At 40.4% G+C, this 18,596-nt stretch overlaps 2 protein-coding genes across 8 annotated transcripts in view; one reads left to right on the top strand and one right to left on the bottom strand.

Moving 5' to 3' along the window:
• MRPS18C (mitochondrial ribosomal protein S18C) overlaps nucleotides 1-2,165 on the bottom strand; it is a gene marked incomplete at its 5' end in the record, with an annotated part of 4,959 nt that extends 2,794 nt beyond the window's left edge. Inside the window, 2 exons of the mRNA XM_027853397.1 lie at nucleotides 457-597; nucleotides 2,033-2,165. Of these exons, the coding sequence (XP_027709198.1) occupies nucleotides 457-597; nucleotides 2,033-2,165 (274 nt within the window). The remainder of the gene's footprint in view (nucleotides 1-456; nucleotides 598-2,032) is intronic.
• A 288-nt stretch (nucleotides 2,166-2,453) lies between these two features.
• HELQ (helicase, POLQ like) overlaps nucleotides 2,454-18,596 on the top strand; it is a 58,694-nt gene continuing 42,551 nt past the window's right edge. For 4 of the 7 annotated variants that reach the window (XR_003568365.1, XM_027853441.1, XM_027853442.1 and 1 more), the window contains exons 1-4: nucleotides 2,454-2,632; nucleotides 9,186-9,897; nucleotides 15,078-15,256; nucleotides 17,228-17,428. Coding sequence is in view for 6 of the 7 variants with exons in the window: in XM_027853441.1 (XP_027709242.1) it covers nucleotides 2,474-2,632; nucleotides 9,186-9,897; nucleotides 15,078-15,256; nucleotides 17,228-17,428 (1,251 nt within the window). In the remaining variant the exon portion in view is untranslated. Of the gene's footprint in view, nucleotides 2,633-3,139; nucleotides 3,356-3,458; nucleotides 3,576-3,987; nucleotides 4,014-9,185; nucleotides 9,898-15,077; nucleotides 15,257-17,227; nucleotides 17,429-18,596 lie in introns of those variants that run through there. The other 3 variants (XM_027853440.1, XM_027853444.1, XM_027853443.1) reach the window with 3 other exon arrangements.

Below are 18,596 nucleotides of genomic sequence, written 5' to 3'. Positions count from 1 at the left end.
TTTACAAATGAGAAAGCTGAGATCCATAGGGATTAAGTGACAAAATTTTACAAAGCTGGAAAGTGTCAGGGGCAGGATCTGAATCAAAGCAGTTTCTGAAACTAACTTGCTTAGTAAATGCTACTGAATATATAGTACAACCAATGCACCTAGCACATTACTTTGCACAAAATATTTATTGAACTGAAACTCTAGTGTTGGAAGCATAGGAGAGGGGAAATCTTTGGAGTAAAATCAAGAAAGCTATTCCTACTTTCACACTGAAAAGTGTCAGCAATAACCATTTTTGATAATACGTAATTTTACATTCAATTATTTCGAGAAAAAAATTGACATTGATATTCTCTCACAGAATTCTTATTCATGCCTCTAATACAGCTTAAGAAATCATGCAATATACTGAGAACAAGTCTTGTTATAAAGGATTTAAAAAAAAAACTTAGTTTCCTATATAACTGAGCCCTTTATTCAAATAGCAATAGTAGGAGAGTTTAATCCCATTTGCAAAAGTCAGGGGAACTTGAAATTCAACAATCTTTCTTACCAGGTCTTCATTAGTGGCCACCTGTTTATACTGGGAACAACTTCTCCAAAGTACTGTAATTAAACAGAAAACAGCAAAGAGCAATTACTTAGTTAACTATACCTTTAATAACCTTAAAAAAAAAAGAGTCACGAGGAAAAGTAGTAATGTTTTACAACTATTTTAGCAGTCTGGACCAAACCCCTTTTATGCCAAGTAAGGTAAGAGTGTTAAGTCCAGATGCACCCAAAGAGAGGTCCTAATCCAGGAATAATTTCCCTTCATCAGTTCACTGCCTGGAATTGGCAGATACTTCTGTGATAAGTAACCCAGACTGAATTAAATTTATACCAGTTTGTTGAATACCTCGGCACAAATAATGAATGCAAAACCTTTTCTAGGGCAAATTTTGACAAAGAAGGGTCCCGGCCATCTGATAAAGAGAAAAATAAAGGGAGGGGCAATAAGACCAACTTGATTGTATTGTCTGATATTATAGTCCTAGTGCAAGCACTGGGGAACCTTCAGTCAATAAACATGAAGGGCCTACTATGTGCCAGGCACTGTGCTAAGCACTGGGGATACAAAGAAATGTAAAGGGTAGTCCCTGCTTTCCAGGTGTTCCCAATCTAATAGAAAAGACAACATGCAAATGACTATGGACAAACAAGCCACATACAGGACAAGTGGTAGATGATCCACATAGCTAAGGCACTGGAATTAGGAGTGAATGGGGAAGGCTTCCTGTGGAAGGTGGCCTTTCAGCTAGGACTTAGCCAGGGAGCACCCCAGGCATGGGGGGCAGCCAGGGACATTAAAGAGGGCTAGAGTTGTGAGGAGGGATGGGAAGAAGCACTAAAGTGCCTACTACGTGTCAGGCACTGTGCTGAGTGAAGGGTTGGAATGCCACAGGATCGTGGAGCTTTTAATTCACCAATAATTTATTAAGCACCTACTACAAAAACCAACAAAGAAACCAGTCCCTGTCCTAAACGAACTGAAGGGGAGGCGGTGTGGACACATAAAAGTTCCTACAAAATGTGTACTGGGAAGGAATAGGCACGCATCGAGGCCCTACTATGTGCGGGGCTCTTTACATATTGCTCATCCAATTCAATAAGCTGGAAGGCAGGTTCTATTATTAGAACTATTTACTATTATTACTATTATCTCCATTTTGCAGATGACTTAAAGGCAGGGAGACAGAGGTTGTGACTCGTCTAGGGTCACACCGCTGTAAGCTCTGAGGCCGCATTTGAATTCGGGTCTTCCTACGTCCTGGCCTCGCACTCCATGCACCCATGCACCGCACCCCCGAGCCGCCTCGCCTGGCCCGGGGCAAATGGGTGACCAATGAATGCGGAGGATCGCCCGAGGCCCGCAGGTGTAGGTCAAGTCAGGCTGAGCCTTGAATGCCGGGTCACTTCCCCAGCCCGCCCCCCGGAACCGCAGCTCTCGACATTTCAGGAAGAGCCGGGGATCCCCAAAGCCGAGGGAGGGGGCGCTTACCAGTCTGAACCCCGCGGCTAGCGCGGGCAATGCACGCACTTCCCAAACGCATGATTAGCTTCTCCCTCCCAAAAGCAAGAGAACCCAGCGGGCCCGCCACGGCGAGCCCAACAACCTTCCTTCCCTCGCTCAAAAATCAGGCCGGAGCGATCCCTTCCGGTTCACGGTTCACTTTGCCGGGCCAAGACCGGATGTAATTGCGCTCAGGCTGAGCCGGTCGGCAGAGAAGGCGAGAGTTGATGACGTCATGAGACTCTCATTGCGCACGTGCAGAATATTTCCTCCACCGTAGGCGAGTCGGGGGTGGCTTCTGAGCATGCGCGGACTCCGCCGCTCAGGAGCTGGTGTCCCGCCTTCCAAGCTCAGGGTGTTAGTCCCGCCTTTAGCTTCCCGGGCATCGTACGGGGCCTCGCCCGGCTCTGGTCCCGAAGCCCCCGGGCCATGGAGGGCACCGGCTCGGGCATTCGCAGGCGGGTATCTACCCGCAAGAGGAGCCGCCGCAGCCTGAGAGAGACGGCCGCCGCTGGCCCTCTGGAGCCGGGCGAGGAGCCGGAGGAGGGGAGGAGGCGCCGGCGGAGCGGGAGCCCGGAGCGCCCCGAGGTAGGGCCCCCCGGGGCGCGGGAGGCCGAGGCTGCCCGGGGGTCTCCTCACGCCGCCCGCCCGGAGAAGCGCAAGGCGATTCGGGTCCGGGAGATGCGGTCACGCCCCGCTCCGCCCCTCCCCCTCGCCCCGCGGTCGCTGCTGCTGCCCCGGGGCCTCCCAGGCCGTACCTGCCGCCGCTGTCCGGCCTCTCCCTCCTCTCCTGCCCTTGCAGTGGGACCTGAGCATGCTTATTACACACGGATTCCCCGCACACTCGCCTCTCCCTGCCTCAGTTTACTCATTCCACTCTCCACCGGCCTTGGCCCCGCGCGACGATGGTCACGGAGGTGACAAAGCAGTGTCAGAGCCCCTGACGTTCCCTCCTCCGAGCTCAGGCGCTGCAATGTCACCTCCGTGCCGGGCACCCCCAAACCCGCTCTTCATCCGCACCGGGACCCCCGACCCTTCTCTCTCCCAGGCCACCCCTGCACTGGATGCAGCCTCGCCCTTTCTCCATCCTGATCCTTGGTGAACCTTGGTCCTCTTCGCCCGAGTCATCCTACCCATCAACCCTTGCCTTGGACCATTCCCACTGCCTGCTGCTTTCCCTCCTACGCGTGTGCTCCTGCATGAAGCTGGAGAAAAGCACGAAAACCTGCGAGCTGGGCACTCAGATTCATGTCACATCATCTCAGCTGGCCCCTCCTGCAGCAAGACGGTCCTTGTTCGCCTCCCTTCTCGGTGCATCTTACACATTTTTTTACATCCTGTGGCTCCGCCTTACCCGCTGTCTTGGCCAAGAACCTTGCTTTATATTTTATGGAACAATTAGAAGTCACTCACCAAGAGCTCCTTTTTCTCCCGTTCTTTACTGACATCATCCAGATGTTTTCTGCCACTGCTTCTTGTACTCCTGTCTGAGTTGAGGAAGTGGCTCTTCTTGCCATGCAAATGCCCTTAGGTGCATTTTGTCTTCATTATTCTCTCACTTATCTTCAAAATTTTCTGGTCTATAGGCTGCTTCCTTCCTGCCCACAAACATGTCTGTGTCTACCGCCTTCTTAAAAAACCCTCATTTGACTCCAGTTAGCTATCATCCCATATCTTTCCTCACCTTTGTGGCTAAATATTAGCGAAGGCCATGCACAGAAAGGTGTCTCCACTTTCCTTTCACTCTTTTAACTCTCTGCAGTCTGGTTTTTAACCTATTCATTCATCTGAAACTCTTCTCTCCAAAGTTACACTGTTGTTGTTCAGTCATTTCAGTCCTGCCTGATTCTTCATGACCTCATTTGAGATTTTCTTTGCAAAGATACTGGAGTGGTTTGCCATTTCCTTCTCCAGCTCATTTTACAGATGAAGAACAGGGTTAAGTGACTTGTCCAGGATCACACAGCTGGTAAGTGTCTGAGGTCAGATTGAAACTGGGGAAGATGAGACTTCCCGAATCCAGACTTGGCACTGTGCCACCAAGCTGGCAAATTTAATGGCCTTTTCTCAATCCTCATCCTTCTTGACCTCTTTGATCTCTCAGTCAAATTACTCCCACTCTCTTCTATGACACTGCTCTTTCCTGGTTCTTTTCCCACTAGTATGTGACCAGTCTTCAGTCTCCTTTAGTGGATTTTCATCCAGATCAAGCAGCTAATAGTAGTTCTTCCTTGGGATTCTGTCCTGGGCCGCCTTCTCCCCTCTGTCCTGTTTCACTTGATGATCTCACTAGCAGCATTATCTCTAAATTGATGATTCTCAGACCTACATATCCAGCTTCACTCTCTCTGCGGACTTTCAATCTTGCATTCTAACTGCCTATCTGATATCTCAAACTGGATGTCCTGTAGACATCTTAAACTTAACGTGTCCAAAACTGAACTTAGTGTCTTCCCCTCCAAGGCTTTCCTTTTCCAGATTTGCCTGTTAGTGTTGAAGGTACCACCATGCTCCCACTTGGCTTGAAACCTAGGTGTGATCATGGACTTCTTGGTGCCATTCACTCTCCATATCCAATCTGTTGCCAAGACCTGTTGTGTTTACCATTGTAACATCTCTCACATACACTCCCTTCTGTCCTTTGACACTGCCACCACCATGGTGCAGGACCTTAGCACTTCATTCCTGGACCATTGTCAGTAGTCTGCTGATTGATTTCCCTGACTCAAGTCTCTCCCCTCTTCAATCCACCTTTTACTCAGCTGTCAAAGCAATCTTCCTACAGCTCAGGTCTAACCATGTCAGTTCACCTGCTCTATAAGCAGCAGATCCCTATTGTTTCCAGGATAAAATATAAAATCCTATTTGGCATTCAAAACCCTTCATAATTTGCTCCTCCAGCCTCTCCACCATACTTTTCTGTCCAAGAACACTGACCTCTGTTCCTCAAGCAAAACACCTATCTCCCAACTCAAGTCATTTTCACTGGCTGTTATCTCCCATGCCTGGAATGCTCTTCTCTCTCATCTCTGCTTCCTGGATTCTTTCAAGTCCCAGCTAAAATCTCACCATTAACAGGAAGCCTTTCCTGATCTCTTAATTCTAGTGCCTTCCCTCTTGATTATTTCCAGTTTATTTTGTATGTAGCTTGTTAATGTTTGCATGTTGTCTCCCCAATTAGATGATGAGCTCCTTGGGGGCAAGGACTGACTTTAGCCTGTCTTTGTATCTCCAGTGCTTAGCACAGTACCTGGCACATAGTAGGTGTTTAATAAACCATTTGTTGACAGATTATCTTTTTTTATTTTTTTTCCAGTCGTTTTAGTCATGTCCAGCTCTTGGACGAAAACTCCCACTTGGAGTTTTCTTGGCAAACTATCAGAATAAAAAAATTACAAATTCTAGGCCCTTAGGTTAAGAACCTCATCTCTAGAGCCCTTTCCAACCCCTCAATTACAATTCTACCAAGAATTGTGCTGGCCTGTGAGAATACAGCTATGCCCCCTATTCCTTTATGTATTACAAATATATTGGAAATTAGGATTAGATAGCAAAGACCTGCCTCCTCTACATCTAATATTCTTGAATGAAATGAAAGGTAGATATGCTTCACTTTTCTTTAATGTTAAGATTTTTAATATTAAAGCTACTTACTCATTTTGAATTTATTGTGTACTGTAGTATGAAATGTTGGTCTATGCCTAATTTCTACCAGACTGCTTTTAGTATAATGGAATATTGTGCCATAAGAATGATGGAACATTTTCCTATTTTCCCAAGAGTTTATTTTTTAAATCAAATGCTTTCCTAATTAATTCATATTTTCTGATTTATTAAGCACGAGATTATTTCGTTCCACTGTTTCTGATTCTTCTTTGTTCATCTGTTACATGGATTCTTCCTCCCGCTCCCCCCCCCCCGGTACAAAATGGTTTTGATGACTGCTGCTTTATAATATAGTTTGAGGTCTGGAATTAGTCTTTCTTTATACCTGCCTTGATATTTTGGCTTTTTTGTTTCTCCAAATGAATCTTTCCATTTATTTACAGTGCCACAAAATATCCCTTTGATAGTTTGATTGACATAACATTAAAATTTTGGTAGTGTTTTAATTTTATTATATTGACACAGCCGATCCATGAGCACAGAATATTTTAAAAGTTATTTAAGTTCTTTATTTCATTAAGGTACGCTTTGTAATTAAATCTATATAGATATTTTGTGTGCTTCTTGGATTTTTATTATCATTATGTAGATATGCTATTGATTTGTGTGGGTTTATTTTGTGACCTGCATCATCATGGGATTTTGTAAGTAAACCATCAGGTCAGTTAGCAAACTCAGATAGTTTTATCTCCTATTTGCCTATCCTTATTGTTGTCTTAGTGCTATTTGCCAGTATTTTGAGAAGAGGTCTGTTCCCCTAGGTTCTGAAGCAGATGACAGCCTTTTAGTGGAAATCAATCCTGGCATTTACAAAACTGTTCAGATCTTCTCTATAGCCTTTTGAGGGGTTTTTCCCTTCAAGCCTATTAGGGCAAATAACCCAGATTACCTATCTCAAACTAAAAATGGCACTAGAGAGGAAGCAGCATTTTTTTCTAACCAGCTCTTCTCCTACAGTAGAGGATTCTCCTTTCTTCTCACTGCTTCTTTCAAATATCAGAAATTTCCTAAAATCAGACCAGTAGAGCCTCAAGTCATCACTTGCAGCATGTCAGTCTTTCAGCTCCTTTAGCTTCTGGCATGTTTTCTGCCAAAGAGCTTCTCTGCTCTCACTCCTGCCCTCAGTGCTTCAGGTTAGGCTTCATTATGTGTAGTGACCCATCTCTAATTTAGGAGGAGAACCCAAATCCACATTTTTGTGATGTAGGACACAGTTTATTGCGATATAATCCTATAGTCCAATATTATATAGTCTTGTATCCAAAAAAGCTCTTTGATTCTGAGTTTCCCAGTTAATAAACATCCAGGTTCTAAAAAGTCCTGTTTATTAGAAAACAGTCCATTATAGCTGTCAGACAGCATGGTGGCACAGTTCAGATATGGCCTTTGATACTAGCTGTATGACACTGGACAAGTAATTTAAATGTTTCCCTCAGTTTCTACAACTGTAAAATGGGGATAATAATAACACCTATTTCAGGGGTTGTTGTGTGGATCAAAGGAGGTAGTATTTGTAAAGTGCTTAGAACATAGTAGGTGCTGTATACTTTCTCCCTTCTCATCATGCACAATGTCTCAAAAAGGAGCTGCTTTCTCACGGTCTTTTTAGTACCTTTAACTGAGAACTACTTAGAACTATTTGTTTTCATTTCTTAGGACTATTTGCTTTTCTCTGTGATTCACACACCAATATCCTTTTTGTGTCCCTTTCAGTATATACATACCCACATGATAAAAGAGCATTTCCTTATATCTAAATTTCATTCTTACTGGAAAACCTTTGAGCAGCTTTCCAAGAGACTCCTTTTTGATGACTAGGGTCATAGCTAAGTAGAAGAAAGCTCGCTCCTCAATCACTCAGGTTGATCACTGGATGATGAATCTTAGGCCATAGAAATGATGAATCCTTCAGTTGTTTTCCCTTGACATGTATGATTACAATATACATACATTTAATTTTGAACTTCAAAGATGTTAACAGAGCATTACATATCCTAGGTTTCTTAATAAGTATATTTCCTGAATGTAACTGACCATTTTTCTAATTCTGTTGCAGACAATAGTAACAACCTTGAATTTGATAACACCAAGAAAGTAGTACTGAAGTTGTTAGGTGTCACCAATATTGATATTCAAGACTGTTTTTTGTAGTGTAAAAAATACAGTCTAATTATATTGTGGGCAGCTAGATGGCATAGCGGATAGAGTGCTGGGCCTAGAGTCAGGAAGACTCATCTTTCTGAGTTCAAATCCGGCCTCAGACACTTACTAACTGTGTGACCCTGGACAAGTCACTTAACCCTGTCTGCCTCACTTAACCCTCAGTTTCCTTATCTGTAAAATGAGCTGAAGAAGAAATGGCAAACCACTCCAGTAATTTTTTGTTGTTGTCCAGTCGTTTGAGTTGTGTCTGAATCTTGGTGCCTAAAAAACCCCAAATGGAGTCATGGAGAGTTGGACACAACTAAAATGACTGAACAACAAAAAACTAGACTGTAAGGAAATGTTGTTTGGTATTTACATATGCCATTGAAAATCATTTGACTATACTTCTGGTCATTTTTTTACATTTCATTTTTCTTAGATTTCTCCTATTCCCAGCCTCACTTTTAAAAAGAGAATTAATTGCATATTTGGGAGAGTTGCATGCTTTTAAATCTAATTAGGGATTGTTGTTATCTGACTCTTTGTGACCCCGTTATGAGATTTTCTTAACAGAGATACTGGAGAGGTTTCCCATTTCCTTCTCTCATGAACTAAGGCAAATAGAGATTAAGTGACTTGCCCAAAGTCAGACTACTAGAAAGTATCTGTGTTTGGATTTGAATTTAGTTCTTCCTGACTATGTCTATCCACTGAGCCCTCTAGCTGATCTAGTGATCTAGGGGTTAGGATTCCATTTAGCTAACTGGAAAATAAATTGGTAGCTAACTATTTAGGTCTAAAACATTAACAACCTTGTGTTGTTCTCTTATTTTCCTCGTCTTTCTCTACGTTAGCTAAGTAATTTTGTTGGTATATATCCAAATTAAATCTCATTTTGTTGGTTTTCCATTTTCTTTTGATTATAAGTTAATAAGACTTTTCTTATTACTACTTATGGTTTATTTTTTTAATATGATTTTTTCTTCTGCGTTGTAATGTTTAGTTAAATAAACACTAATAGCACCACAAAATCTAATTAGATGGGTTTCTATGGCAATTTAGTCTTTCAACTGCCTTTACCTTTGGTCAGGAGTATTCAGGGAATTTTCAATATATTTCACAGCTTTCAAAATTAATCAGTTGTACTTTATATATCAAACTTTTGTGAGAGAGATGACTTCGTGTTTCTGGTCAGAATAATTATATATTGCTGAAATACTTTTTTCCAGAGGATTTAAAAACTTATTTTTATGATTGTCATTTCTTCAGGCTAATATATTATGAATAAATGTTGGTTTAACATTGATAAATACCTTTGTTTTCTTTTCAGCATAATGGAGGTGAAGAGGACATGTGTGATGGTTATGATAGTTTTGCCGAAAACTCTTTTTTAGCTCACGTAGACGATTTAGAACAAAAATATATGCAGTTTCCTGAGTGTGGAATAATTACTGCACAACCTGCTTTTGACAAGCCTTGTTCAAAAAGCACAGAGACCAGTGAATCTGAAATTATTGCCACTGATGGTAACTTGACTGAAGTTAGAACTCGGGATTACTGCCATTCCCCAAAGACTTTGAGTTTGCAAGAAAATGTGACCATCGAACCTGGAGATGACCTTTTATATGATGTGCCGTGCTCACAGGCTTTATATTTGGAAAAAACAGAGGACTCTACCAGTGATTTGAATAAACCCTCTGCTAAAGAAAGTTATCCCCTACCTTCACACCAGAATTTGAATGAAATACCTGTGGAACAGCCCCAGGAAAAGAAAAAATTGTCTCCTAAGAGCACAGAATCTGATCCAAGCAGGAGAAGAAGCCTTAAAGATCGTTTGAAAAGTGCCATGACAGGAAATGCCAAAGCCCAGACACCCAAGTTTTCTAAGAGGAAGCAACTGAAAGAAGCTATCCTATCTGAAGAGATTAATGTTGCTAAGAGGACAATGGAATCTTCTTCTGATGACCTAGGTCCTTTTTATTCATTACCCAGCAAAGTTAGAGACTTGTTTGTACAATACAAAGGGATTAAAAAATTATATGGTAAGCCCATTGTTTTCCTAGTAACGATGATGCAGACGTGTTTATGACAAATACTTGTAATGAAACAAAATAATTTATTAACCGTTACCAGTAATATAACTCAGTTGCCCTTCTCTTCCCCCTTAGCTCACTTCCACTTTTTTTTTTTTTAAAAGAGTTTGAGGAGTAGGAGTAGATCTGTGACTTCACCCATGTGGAAACACTCTGTAGGGCACCTCCAGCGCACTTCAGCAGCTTCTCTGTAGTCATAATCTGAGAAACTTGCTTGGTGGCATTGAGAAGTTACAGCATTTATAGTATGTGACAAAGGCAGGTCTTACTGACTCCAAGGCTAGCCCCTGGAGTATGGTGCCATTTCCCTTTAGTGGTATTTAAATTTTTGTAGTTCTTAAATCACGTTTTACTCTTTTTTTTACTAAATAATGTACATTTGCCATCCATTGTTGACTCCATGGGCAGCCTACATTGATTTTTCCTTTCTTTAGAACTTTTTATATTATTCATAAGAAGTACCATAGAATTTAGCATTTAATTACATGTGGTTTTATATTGTTCTCAGTTTGATTTGTGTGAGTCCTATCTCTTTGAAGAAAGGCATGGCTAGGGGCATTTTCCTAAACACCGTGGAGTCTTATAGCAGAGAGGTCCCTGCTTTGGTCCTTCTCTTTACATCCATTATCTCCCCTTTTTCCCCATAGCTCGGTTGTTAGAGGTTACCGTGTCATTTCCCTTTTGGGCCAGGCAGAGGAGGTCATGCAATAGGTGGAGCTCATTGGCTGCTAGTTTAATCTCTTGCCCCTCCTCTGCCTTTTAAGTTACTGATGTTAGTATGTGGCCCATATATTTTTATTTTTTTATTTTTAGGCAATTGAGGTTAAATGACTTGCCCAGGGCCAAACAGCTAGTTAGTGGTGGCCCATATATTGATGGCCATATGTGATGCACATAGGATCTCATAAATCTTTTATTTTTTTTTAAGATAAATTTGACCTGTGTAATAACTATATTACTCACATTTACCTTTGTCTTGTAGCAATTTTAATTATAGTAGAAGTGTGTTAGCTCTGCTTATAAATTTACACATGTGTAATTACTATGTCAAAAATATGTGTTGAAATTTTTTCAAAAGGGAAGACTATGAATTACTTTTTTAAAACTTTGGAATGGGGCATTTTATTTTATTTTTAAATAATTTTATTTTACATTAATTTATAATCTGTTCCTCCCCCAATTGGACAGCAACAAAACCTGAATAAAATCCTCAGTATAAATATGCATAGTCCAGCAAAACAAATTCTCACATTGGTCATGCATGCCCCAAGATGTATATATCTCACTATATTTTTATGTTCATCACCTCTAGGGCAAAAGGTAAGTGGAGTGTTTCATTTTAAGTGTTTTAGACTCCATAGTGAATTGATCAGAATTTGCAAATCTTTCAAAGTTGCCCTTCTCTATAATGTTGTTCTTTTTTAAAAATTTTTTAATTAATTTATTTTTAGTTTTCAACATTCACTTCCATAAACTTTTGAGTTTTAAATTTTTTCCCACTCTCTTTCCACTTCCCTTCCCAAGATAGGGTGCAATCTGATATAGGCTCTACATACACATTCCTATTAAACATGTTTTCACATTAGTCATTTTGTTTTGTTTTGGGTTTTTTTTTTTGACTAGGCAATGGGGTTAAGTGACTTGCCCAGGGTCACACAGCTAGTGTTTTGTGTCTGAGGCCAGATTTGAACTTGGGTCCTCCTGAATCCAGGGCTGGTACTCTATCCACTGTGCCACCTAGCTGCCCCCACATTAGTCATGTTTTAAAAAAGAATTAGATCCTTGTATTGCTGAGAAGGGTTAGGTCTATCAATATTAGTCATCACACAACATGGCTGTTAACTCTGTACAACGTTCTCCTGGTTCTGCTCACTTCACTCAGCATCAAACCATACAAGTCTTTCCAGGTTTATCTGAAGTCTGCCTGTTCATCATTTCTTGTAACACAGCAGTATTCCATTACATTCATATACCACAGCTTGCTCAGCCATTCCCCAATTGATGGGCCTTCTCTCGATTTCCAATTCTTTGCCACCAAAAAAGAGCTGCTATAAATTTTTTGTCCATATGGATTCTTTTCCCATTTGTATGATCTATTTGGGATATAACCCTAGAAATGCTATTGCTGTATCAAAGGGTATGCACATTTTTATAGCCCTTTGGACATAGTTCCAAATTGCCCTCCAAAGTGGTTGGATCATTTCACAACTCCACCAACAATGCATTAGTGTGCCAGTTTTCCCACATCTCCAACATTTATCATTTTCCTGTTTTGTCATGTTGGCCAATCTGATAGGTGTGATGTGTTTACCTTAGAGTTGTTTTGATTTTCATTTCTCTGATCAATAGTGGTTTTGAGCACTTGTTCATATGACTATAGATAGTTTTAGTTTCTTCCTCTGAAAACTGCCTGTTCATGTCCTTTGACCATATAATGTTGTTCTTACTGTAAAAATTGTTCTCCTCGTTCTGCTCACTTTACTCTGATTGGCTTTGTAGGGGTCTTCACAGTCATTTCCCAAGCCACGGTAATATTGCATTACCTTCATATACCGTAATTTGTTTAACTTCCCCAATAGGAGTACAGCCTTTAATTTCCAGTTTTGAGGCTGCTGTGAAAAGAGCTGTCTTCAACATTTTTACACAGATGGTTCACTTTTTTCCTCTTTATTTGATCTCTTGGGTTATAGACGTAGCAAGTGTAGCTGGGTGAAAGGATATGCAGCATTTTAGCAATTTTGTCCGGATGGCTGGACAAATTCGCGCGTCCTTCAGCAGCTCCCTGGAGCGCATGTTTCCCCACAGGCCAGCTAGCGTTTGTCATTTTCCTTTTTTGTCATCTTTGTCAGTTTGATGGGCGTGAGGCAGAACCGCAGATTTGCTTTGCTTTGCGTTTCTCTAATTAATAATGATCTAGAACATTTTTAATAGTTATTGATAGATTAGATTTCTTCTTTTGAAAACGTCCTGTTTGTATCCTTCGGTAGATGTCACAGTGCGTAAAGCACTGGAGTTTGAGTCGGGAAGACCCAGGTTTGAATCCTGCTTCAGACATTTTGGATGTGTGACCCTGGGCAAAGTCACTTAACCTCTGTGTGCCTCGGTTCCCTCTTGTATAAAATGGGAATAATAACAGTATCTTCCTCCCAGAATTGTTGAAAGGATCAAATGCAGTGACATACATAAAGTGCTTTGCAAATCTTAAAGTGCTATCTGAAAGTTGTTACAGTTATTGTTGTTACTATTTACCTACTTGGGAATGAATATAAATTTGAATCAATTCCTTTTTTTTCCTTTTTTTAAAATTAATTAATATTTAGTTTTCAACATTCACCTCCGTAAGATTTTGAGTTTTAAATTTTCTCTCCCCCCCGCCCAAGATGACATGCAATCTGCATCAATTTCTTGGATACAAAACCTTGTGTCACAGAAGATTGCTGTAAAGATTTTTTTCTCATTTACCAGTCAGTTTTCCTTCTCATTTTAAGTACTAATAATAATAATTAGCATTTATATGACAGTTTTAAGGTTTGCAAAGCACTTTACATATATTAACTCATTTGATATTAGATACTAGATTTGTTTGTTCAAAAATTTTAATTGTATATGATGAAAATTGTCTATTTAATCTTGCCTCTCTCTTATCACTTGTTTAGTTGTGAACCTGTTCCCCTATTCATATGAACCAATTTTCCAAAGATTTGCTGATTCTTTAATTTTAGAATCTAGTAATTTCTGTGAGTGTACTAAGTGGCAGAATGGTCTCTAAGTGAATAGTTCTCTGAAAAATGAATTTCTGAATTCCTTCTCACTTGCAAAATTAGGCTTCCTGAAAAAGACTAATCTACTTAGTGGCTAGGGCTCATTTTTATGTGCTGTTTTTCATTAAGCTAGAGGATTCTTAAGCCTTTACTTTTATTTCTTTTGCCGCTTCATAGCATTTTATATTATTGAAAATTCTGGGGAATTGATTTTTTTTTCCATTTGAAAACTTAAGTTATGTTTAGTTTGTGTAATTTGTTTTTAAAAAAAGACCAACTGTCTAAGATCAGGCTCTGTATGAATAAATTTGACTGCCCATCTTAATAAAATGCTTGAATGATAGAATATTTTCCAAAAAATCCATTTTATTTGCATGTAAGTATAGTAATCCAAATGGTATAAAATGGTTCAAGTGGAAGTCCCATGCAGTTTGTTTTCCTGAGTAGTTTGAGAGGCTTGTTGGAACTTGAAGACAGACTTCAGAGATTGCATAGTCCAAGCCTGTTCTTTTAAAGATGAGAAGAATGAGCCCAGTAGAAGTTCAGTGACAGTCAGGTAGTAGCAGATCTATGACCCAGTCCAGGACTTTTGAGGGGGAAAGCTAACGAGGTCAGTTGTTTGTTTTTGTTTTTGTTTTGGTGAGGCATTTGGGGTTAAGTGATTTGCCTGCAGTCACACAGTTAGTAAATTTTATGTGTCTGAGACTGGATTTGAACTCAGGTCTTCCTGACTGCAGAGCTGGTGCTCTATCCACTGTGCCACCTAGCTGCCCCGCTAATAAGGTCAGTTTTGCATATGCTGAATGTAAGATGTCTGTTGGACATTCACTTTGAGATGTCTAGCAGGAAGTTGGAGTTTCAAAACTGTAAATCAGAAGAGAGATTAGGGCTGGCTGGATAAACAGGTATAGCATCTTTTGTGTAGAGATGGTATCTGAGTCCTGTGGAGCTGAGGAGATGACCATGTGGAATGAGAGAGGGAGAAGAGCAGAAGGCCCAGTCCAGTCTGAACTCAAGGCCTTGCCAGTTTGTTAAGGCCTGTTTTGACTTCCCTTCGTGAATTTCTTGATGAGCCATCGGAGCGGGAGTTTCGTGCATAGTGGGTACTTAATAAATGTTTTTCAAATGACAAGAATAGATTGTAGAGAGATAGAATTCAACCCAGCCAAGGTCAAATTATGAATCAATTATTTGACTTAATAGTGTGCTGTATTGTGTAACATATTAATGAAAATTTGCACTGTTTTTACTGACATAGAGTTATCATACTGGATTTTGGTTGGTCTCCATTTTAAAAGAAACTTATTTTGTGATAGAACTGAGATACAGAAGAGAAAGGTAACTCCCTTCTTTTTTTATATTCTACAGATTGGCAGCATACTTGTTTAACATTGACCTGCCTACAGCAGAGAAAGAATTTAATATATTCACTGCCAACCAGTGGTGGAAAAACTCTTGTAGCTGAGATTTTAATGCTTCAAGAATTGCTTTGTAGGCAGAAGAGTGTTTTGATGATTCTACCATATGTAGCTATTGTCCAAGAAAAGGTGAGATAACTTTTTTCTTCTTGTTCATTCTTATTTATTCCTATAGTAATGATAGAAATGAAGCTTATGTCATCTTGTATGTGTAATGTTTTCCTGACTGATAATCTATCAATATAAAATTGTCTTTTTTTCCCATTGTACTGTCATAGAGGGCACAATGGAGAGGAAAGGTAGAGGGGAATAGGGACTATGGGAGGGCTGCAGGATGTGGTGGTAGGTGATCATCTTTATTCTCCACCATCACTTGATCCTTCACTGGGGTCCTGCAAACTGAGTCTCCATGCCAGGTAACTGAAGATGAGTCACCTCAGCAGAAGGGTATGAGGGCCAGTGGGTCCTTCGAGGGGGCAACTTTGACTTTTGTCAAAAACTGGGGGAGTGAAACCCAATTAAATTGACATCTGGCGCTGGGAGGTTGTAACTTCAGAGCAGGTAGGAACTTGAGAGGTCCAACCCTCTTTCCCTCTGTCCTCCCGTGGCTTGGCACAGTGCTTGCTTCTTGGTGCTTAATAAATTCTTGTTGACTGATCTGTAACAAAGTCTCAGTCATCTTATGCTAGTTATTCTCTGGAGGTTATTGAGTCTCGAATTGTTGTTTGTCCTGAATTCTCGAAGAGGACCAATGACGTCAGGAAGGTGATGTCTTGAGTTTCAAAAGAATTGGGTTGAGGCAGAGCTGTGCAAAGTCTTCAGCCTCACTCTCCCACAGTCATGGGGTCCAGTGGCAAGACATAGGTCAGGACTAGGGAGACCTTGGCCTTTTTAAGCTAAGGTTTTTCCCAGGTCTTTAAATTGTCTGAGGCAATGCCCATTAAGTGATTTAAGGCTAGGCAAGAAATGAGGCAAAAGATAGCCTAGTTTGCCTACTCAAAAAAAAATCAATCTGGAAGGGGAAGACCCTCAGGGTTTCTGGCCAGAACAGAAACAGTTGCCATTAGAACCCAAACAATGAGGAGAGGAGGCTTGGGCTGGGATCTGTTATTGGCCAGGAGATGAAAGCTAGAGTTATTTGGATTTAAAGGCATGGTCAGGTAGCTCCATTTGAATCCCAGTAGGCTTTATCAAAGCTTGTTTGAGAAATCATCTTGAGTAGACTTGAATTGAACTGCTACATACCTAACAGAGAGGAATCAGTTCTTTTTTTCCTTCCTAGGAATCCTCAAACTTCTGGTTTTAGATAAGCTTGGTCTTTATTTATTTGTCTGTCTATTTATTCATTAGAGAAATTTTGTCCATTCCTGGGGAAGGTACAGTCTGTCTTCCTGGAGTAATAGCAATTACAGTGCAAAGAGTCCTAGAGGGAGACCATTTGACACATCTGCATCCTTTGATTCAGGAGCCAGTTCTTCTTTATTTCCCTTCTTCTAGAGACAAGAGAAAGCAATTGAACAATGCCCGAATTTATAGAAATTGAGCCAGAAGTTGGCCTAAGCTGTTTTTTACCCCTGTTCTCTATTTGTATTCTGGAATCAAATAGTCCCCTTAAACGTAATGCCTCATGGGGCTGCTTATCTGTGAATTGTTGCTAGGTAATTAGCATCTCTTTGAAATCCTTCAACCCCAGTGAAGAACAAAGCTCAGCCAGTACAGCCCAGTGGACCTCATCTGGTCTTTGGGGATTGGCTGAAGGACATTCTAATATGGAGCTCTGGATTTAGAGTGAAGCTTGTTTGTTGCCAGTGGACCTTTTTCTAAGCAATTTTGTGAAGAATATGTCTAAACAACTTATTTTGGAAAGTCTTAAAGTCTCTTCTAAACTTCAGAATTTAAACTTTCTCTTAAAATATACACCAAGTGGTTTCTTAAAGTTTCTCTTTATCTTGCAAAGACTATCACGTTGATTTTTTTGATGATGTTACTTGTCTTACTTCAGGTTAAGTTTCCACACATTTTTAGTTTGTGTCTTAGTGAGACTATATATGGGCCCTTAGTTTTCTTAATTAACATTTTGAAACCTAACATTTGCTGCAGATTTCAAGCTTGTCAAGTTTTGGAGTTGAGCTGGGTTTTCATGTTGAAGAATATGCTGGAAGTAAAGGGAGATTTCCTCCAATTAAAAGAAGAGGAAAAAAATCTTTGTATATTGCTACTATTGAAAAAGCACATGGTCTGGTCAACTCATTAATTGAAGATGGAAGAATTAATGAATTGGGTCTAGTTGTCGTAGATGAGGTTTGTTAATACTTTCCTAATTTATTAGAAAGCATTATTAGTAATTTTAAAAATGATTTCCTCAGAGCTATATATAGATCTCTCCAGACTACAGCAAAAGAAATACCAAATATATCATATATATAACATACATATGTGTGTGTGTGTGTGTGTGTGTGTGTGTGTATAGATATATAGATAGATAGATTTTTTTTTTTTGCTTTTTTGGTGAGGCGATCAGGGTTAAGTGACTTGCCCAAGGTCACATAACCTAGTAAGTATTGAGTGTCTGAGACTGGATTTGAACACAGGTCCTCCTGACTCCAAGACCATAGCTCTATTCACTGCTCCACCTAGCTGCCCCATGTCATATATTTTTAAGATGCCCTTATTCTTAATTCGTAATCCTCTCTGTATTGGATTTGTATTGGTTACTTGCTGGACATTATCTAAATTATTAAGAAAAGTTTTATTGATGACTTTTTTTAAGTATCAAAGGCATTTTTTCTTATACTCCTTTCCCCGTCCCCATCAGTGAATCTTCCGTGTAACAAAGAACACCAGTTAAGCCAATCCAGCTAACACGGCGACCACACCACGCAGTGTTTGCAGTATTCCACATCTGTAGATGCCCATCTCTATCAAGAGAAGAGGGGTGTGTTTTCTCACATTCTTTTCAGAGCCTAGGACTGTCATTATTCAGTGATGGCCTCTGTTTTATTCTCTCAAGTTCTATAATTTATATAACTCTGTAGATTGTTTTCCTAGTTCTGCTTATTTCACTGTAGCAGATCCTACTAGTCTTGTCATGTTTCTCTAAATCAGGGGTGGGGAACCTGTGGCCTCGAGGCCACGTGTGGCTTTCTAGGTCCTTGGGTGTGGCTTTTTGACGGAGTCCAAGTTTTACAGAACAAACACTTTTATTAAGGGGTTGTGTTGCATGAAGTTTGGGTTCAGTCAGAGGGCTGCACTTGAGGACCTAGAGGGCCACATGTGGCCTCGAGGCCACAGGTTCCCTACCCCTGCTCTAAATTCTTTGAATTCATCATTTCTTTTAGCACAATAATATTCCATTATGTGTATGTACTGCAGTTTGTTCAGCCATTTCTCAATCTATGGGCACATACTTTATTGTTAGTTCTTTGTTACCACAAAACCTGTTGCTATGAATATTTCACTAAAAAATTGT

The sequence above is a fragment of the Vombatus ursinus genome, unplaced genomic scaffold, assembly GCF_900497805.2.
Source record: "Vombatus ursinus unplaced genomic scaffold, bare-nosed wombat genome assembly UNPS02009975.1, whole genome shotgun sequence".
NCBI classification, from domain to species: domain Eukaryota; kingdom Metazoa; phylum Chordata; class Mammalia; order Diprotodontia; family Vombatidae; genus Vombatus; species Vombatus ursinus.
This window is presented reverse-complemented; position numbering and strand designations above follow the sequence as displayed.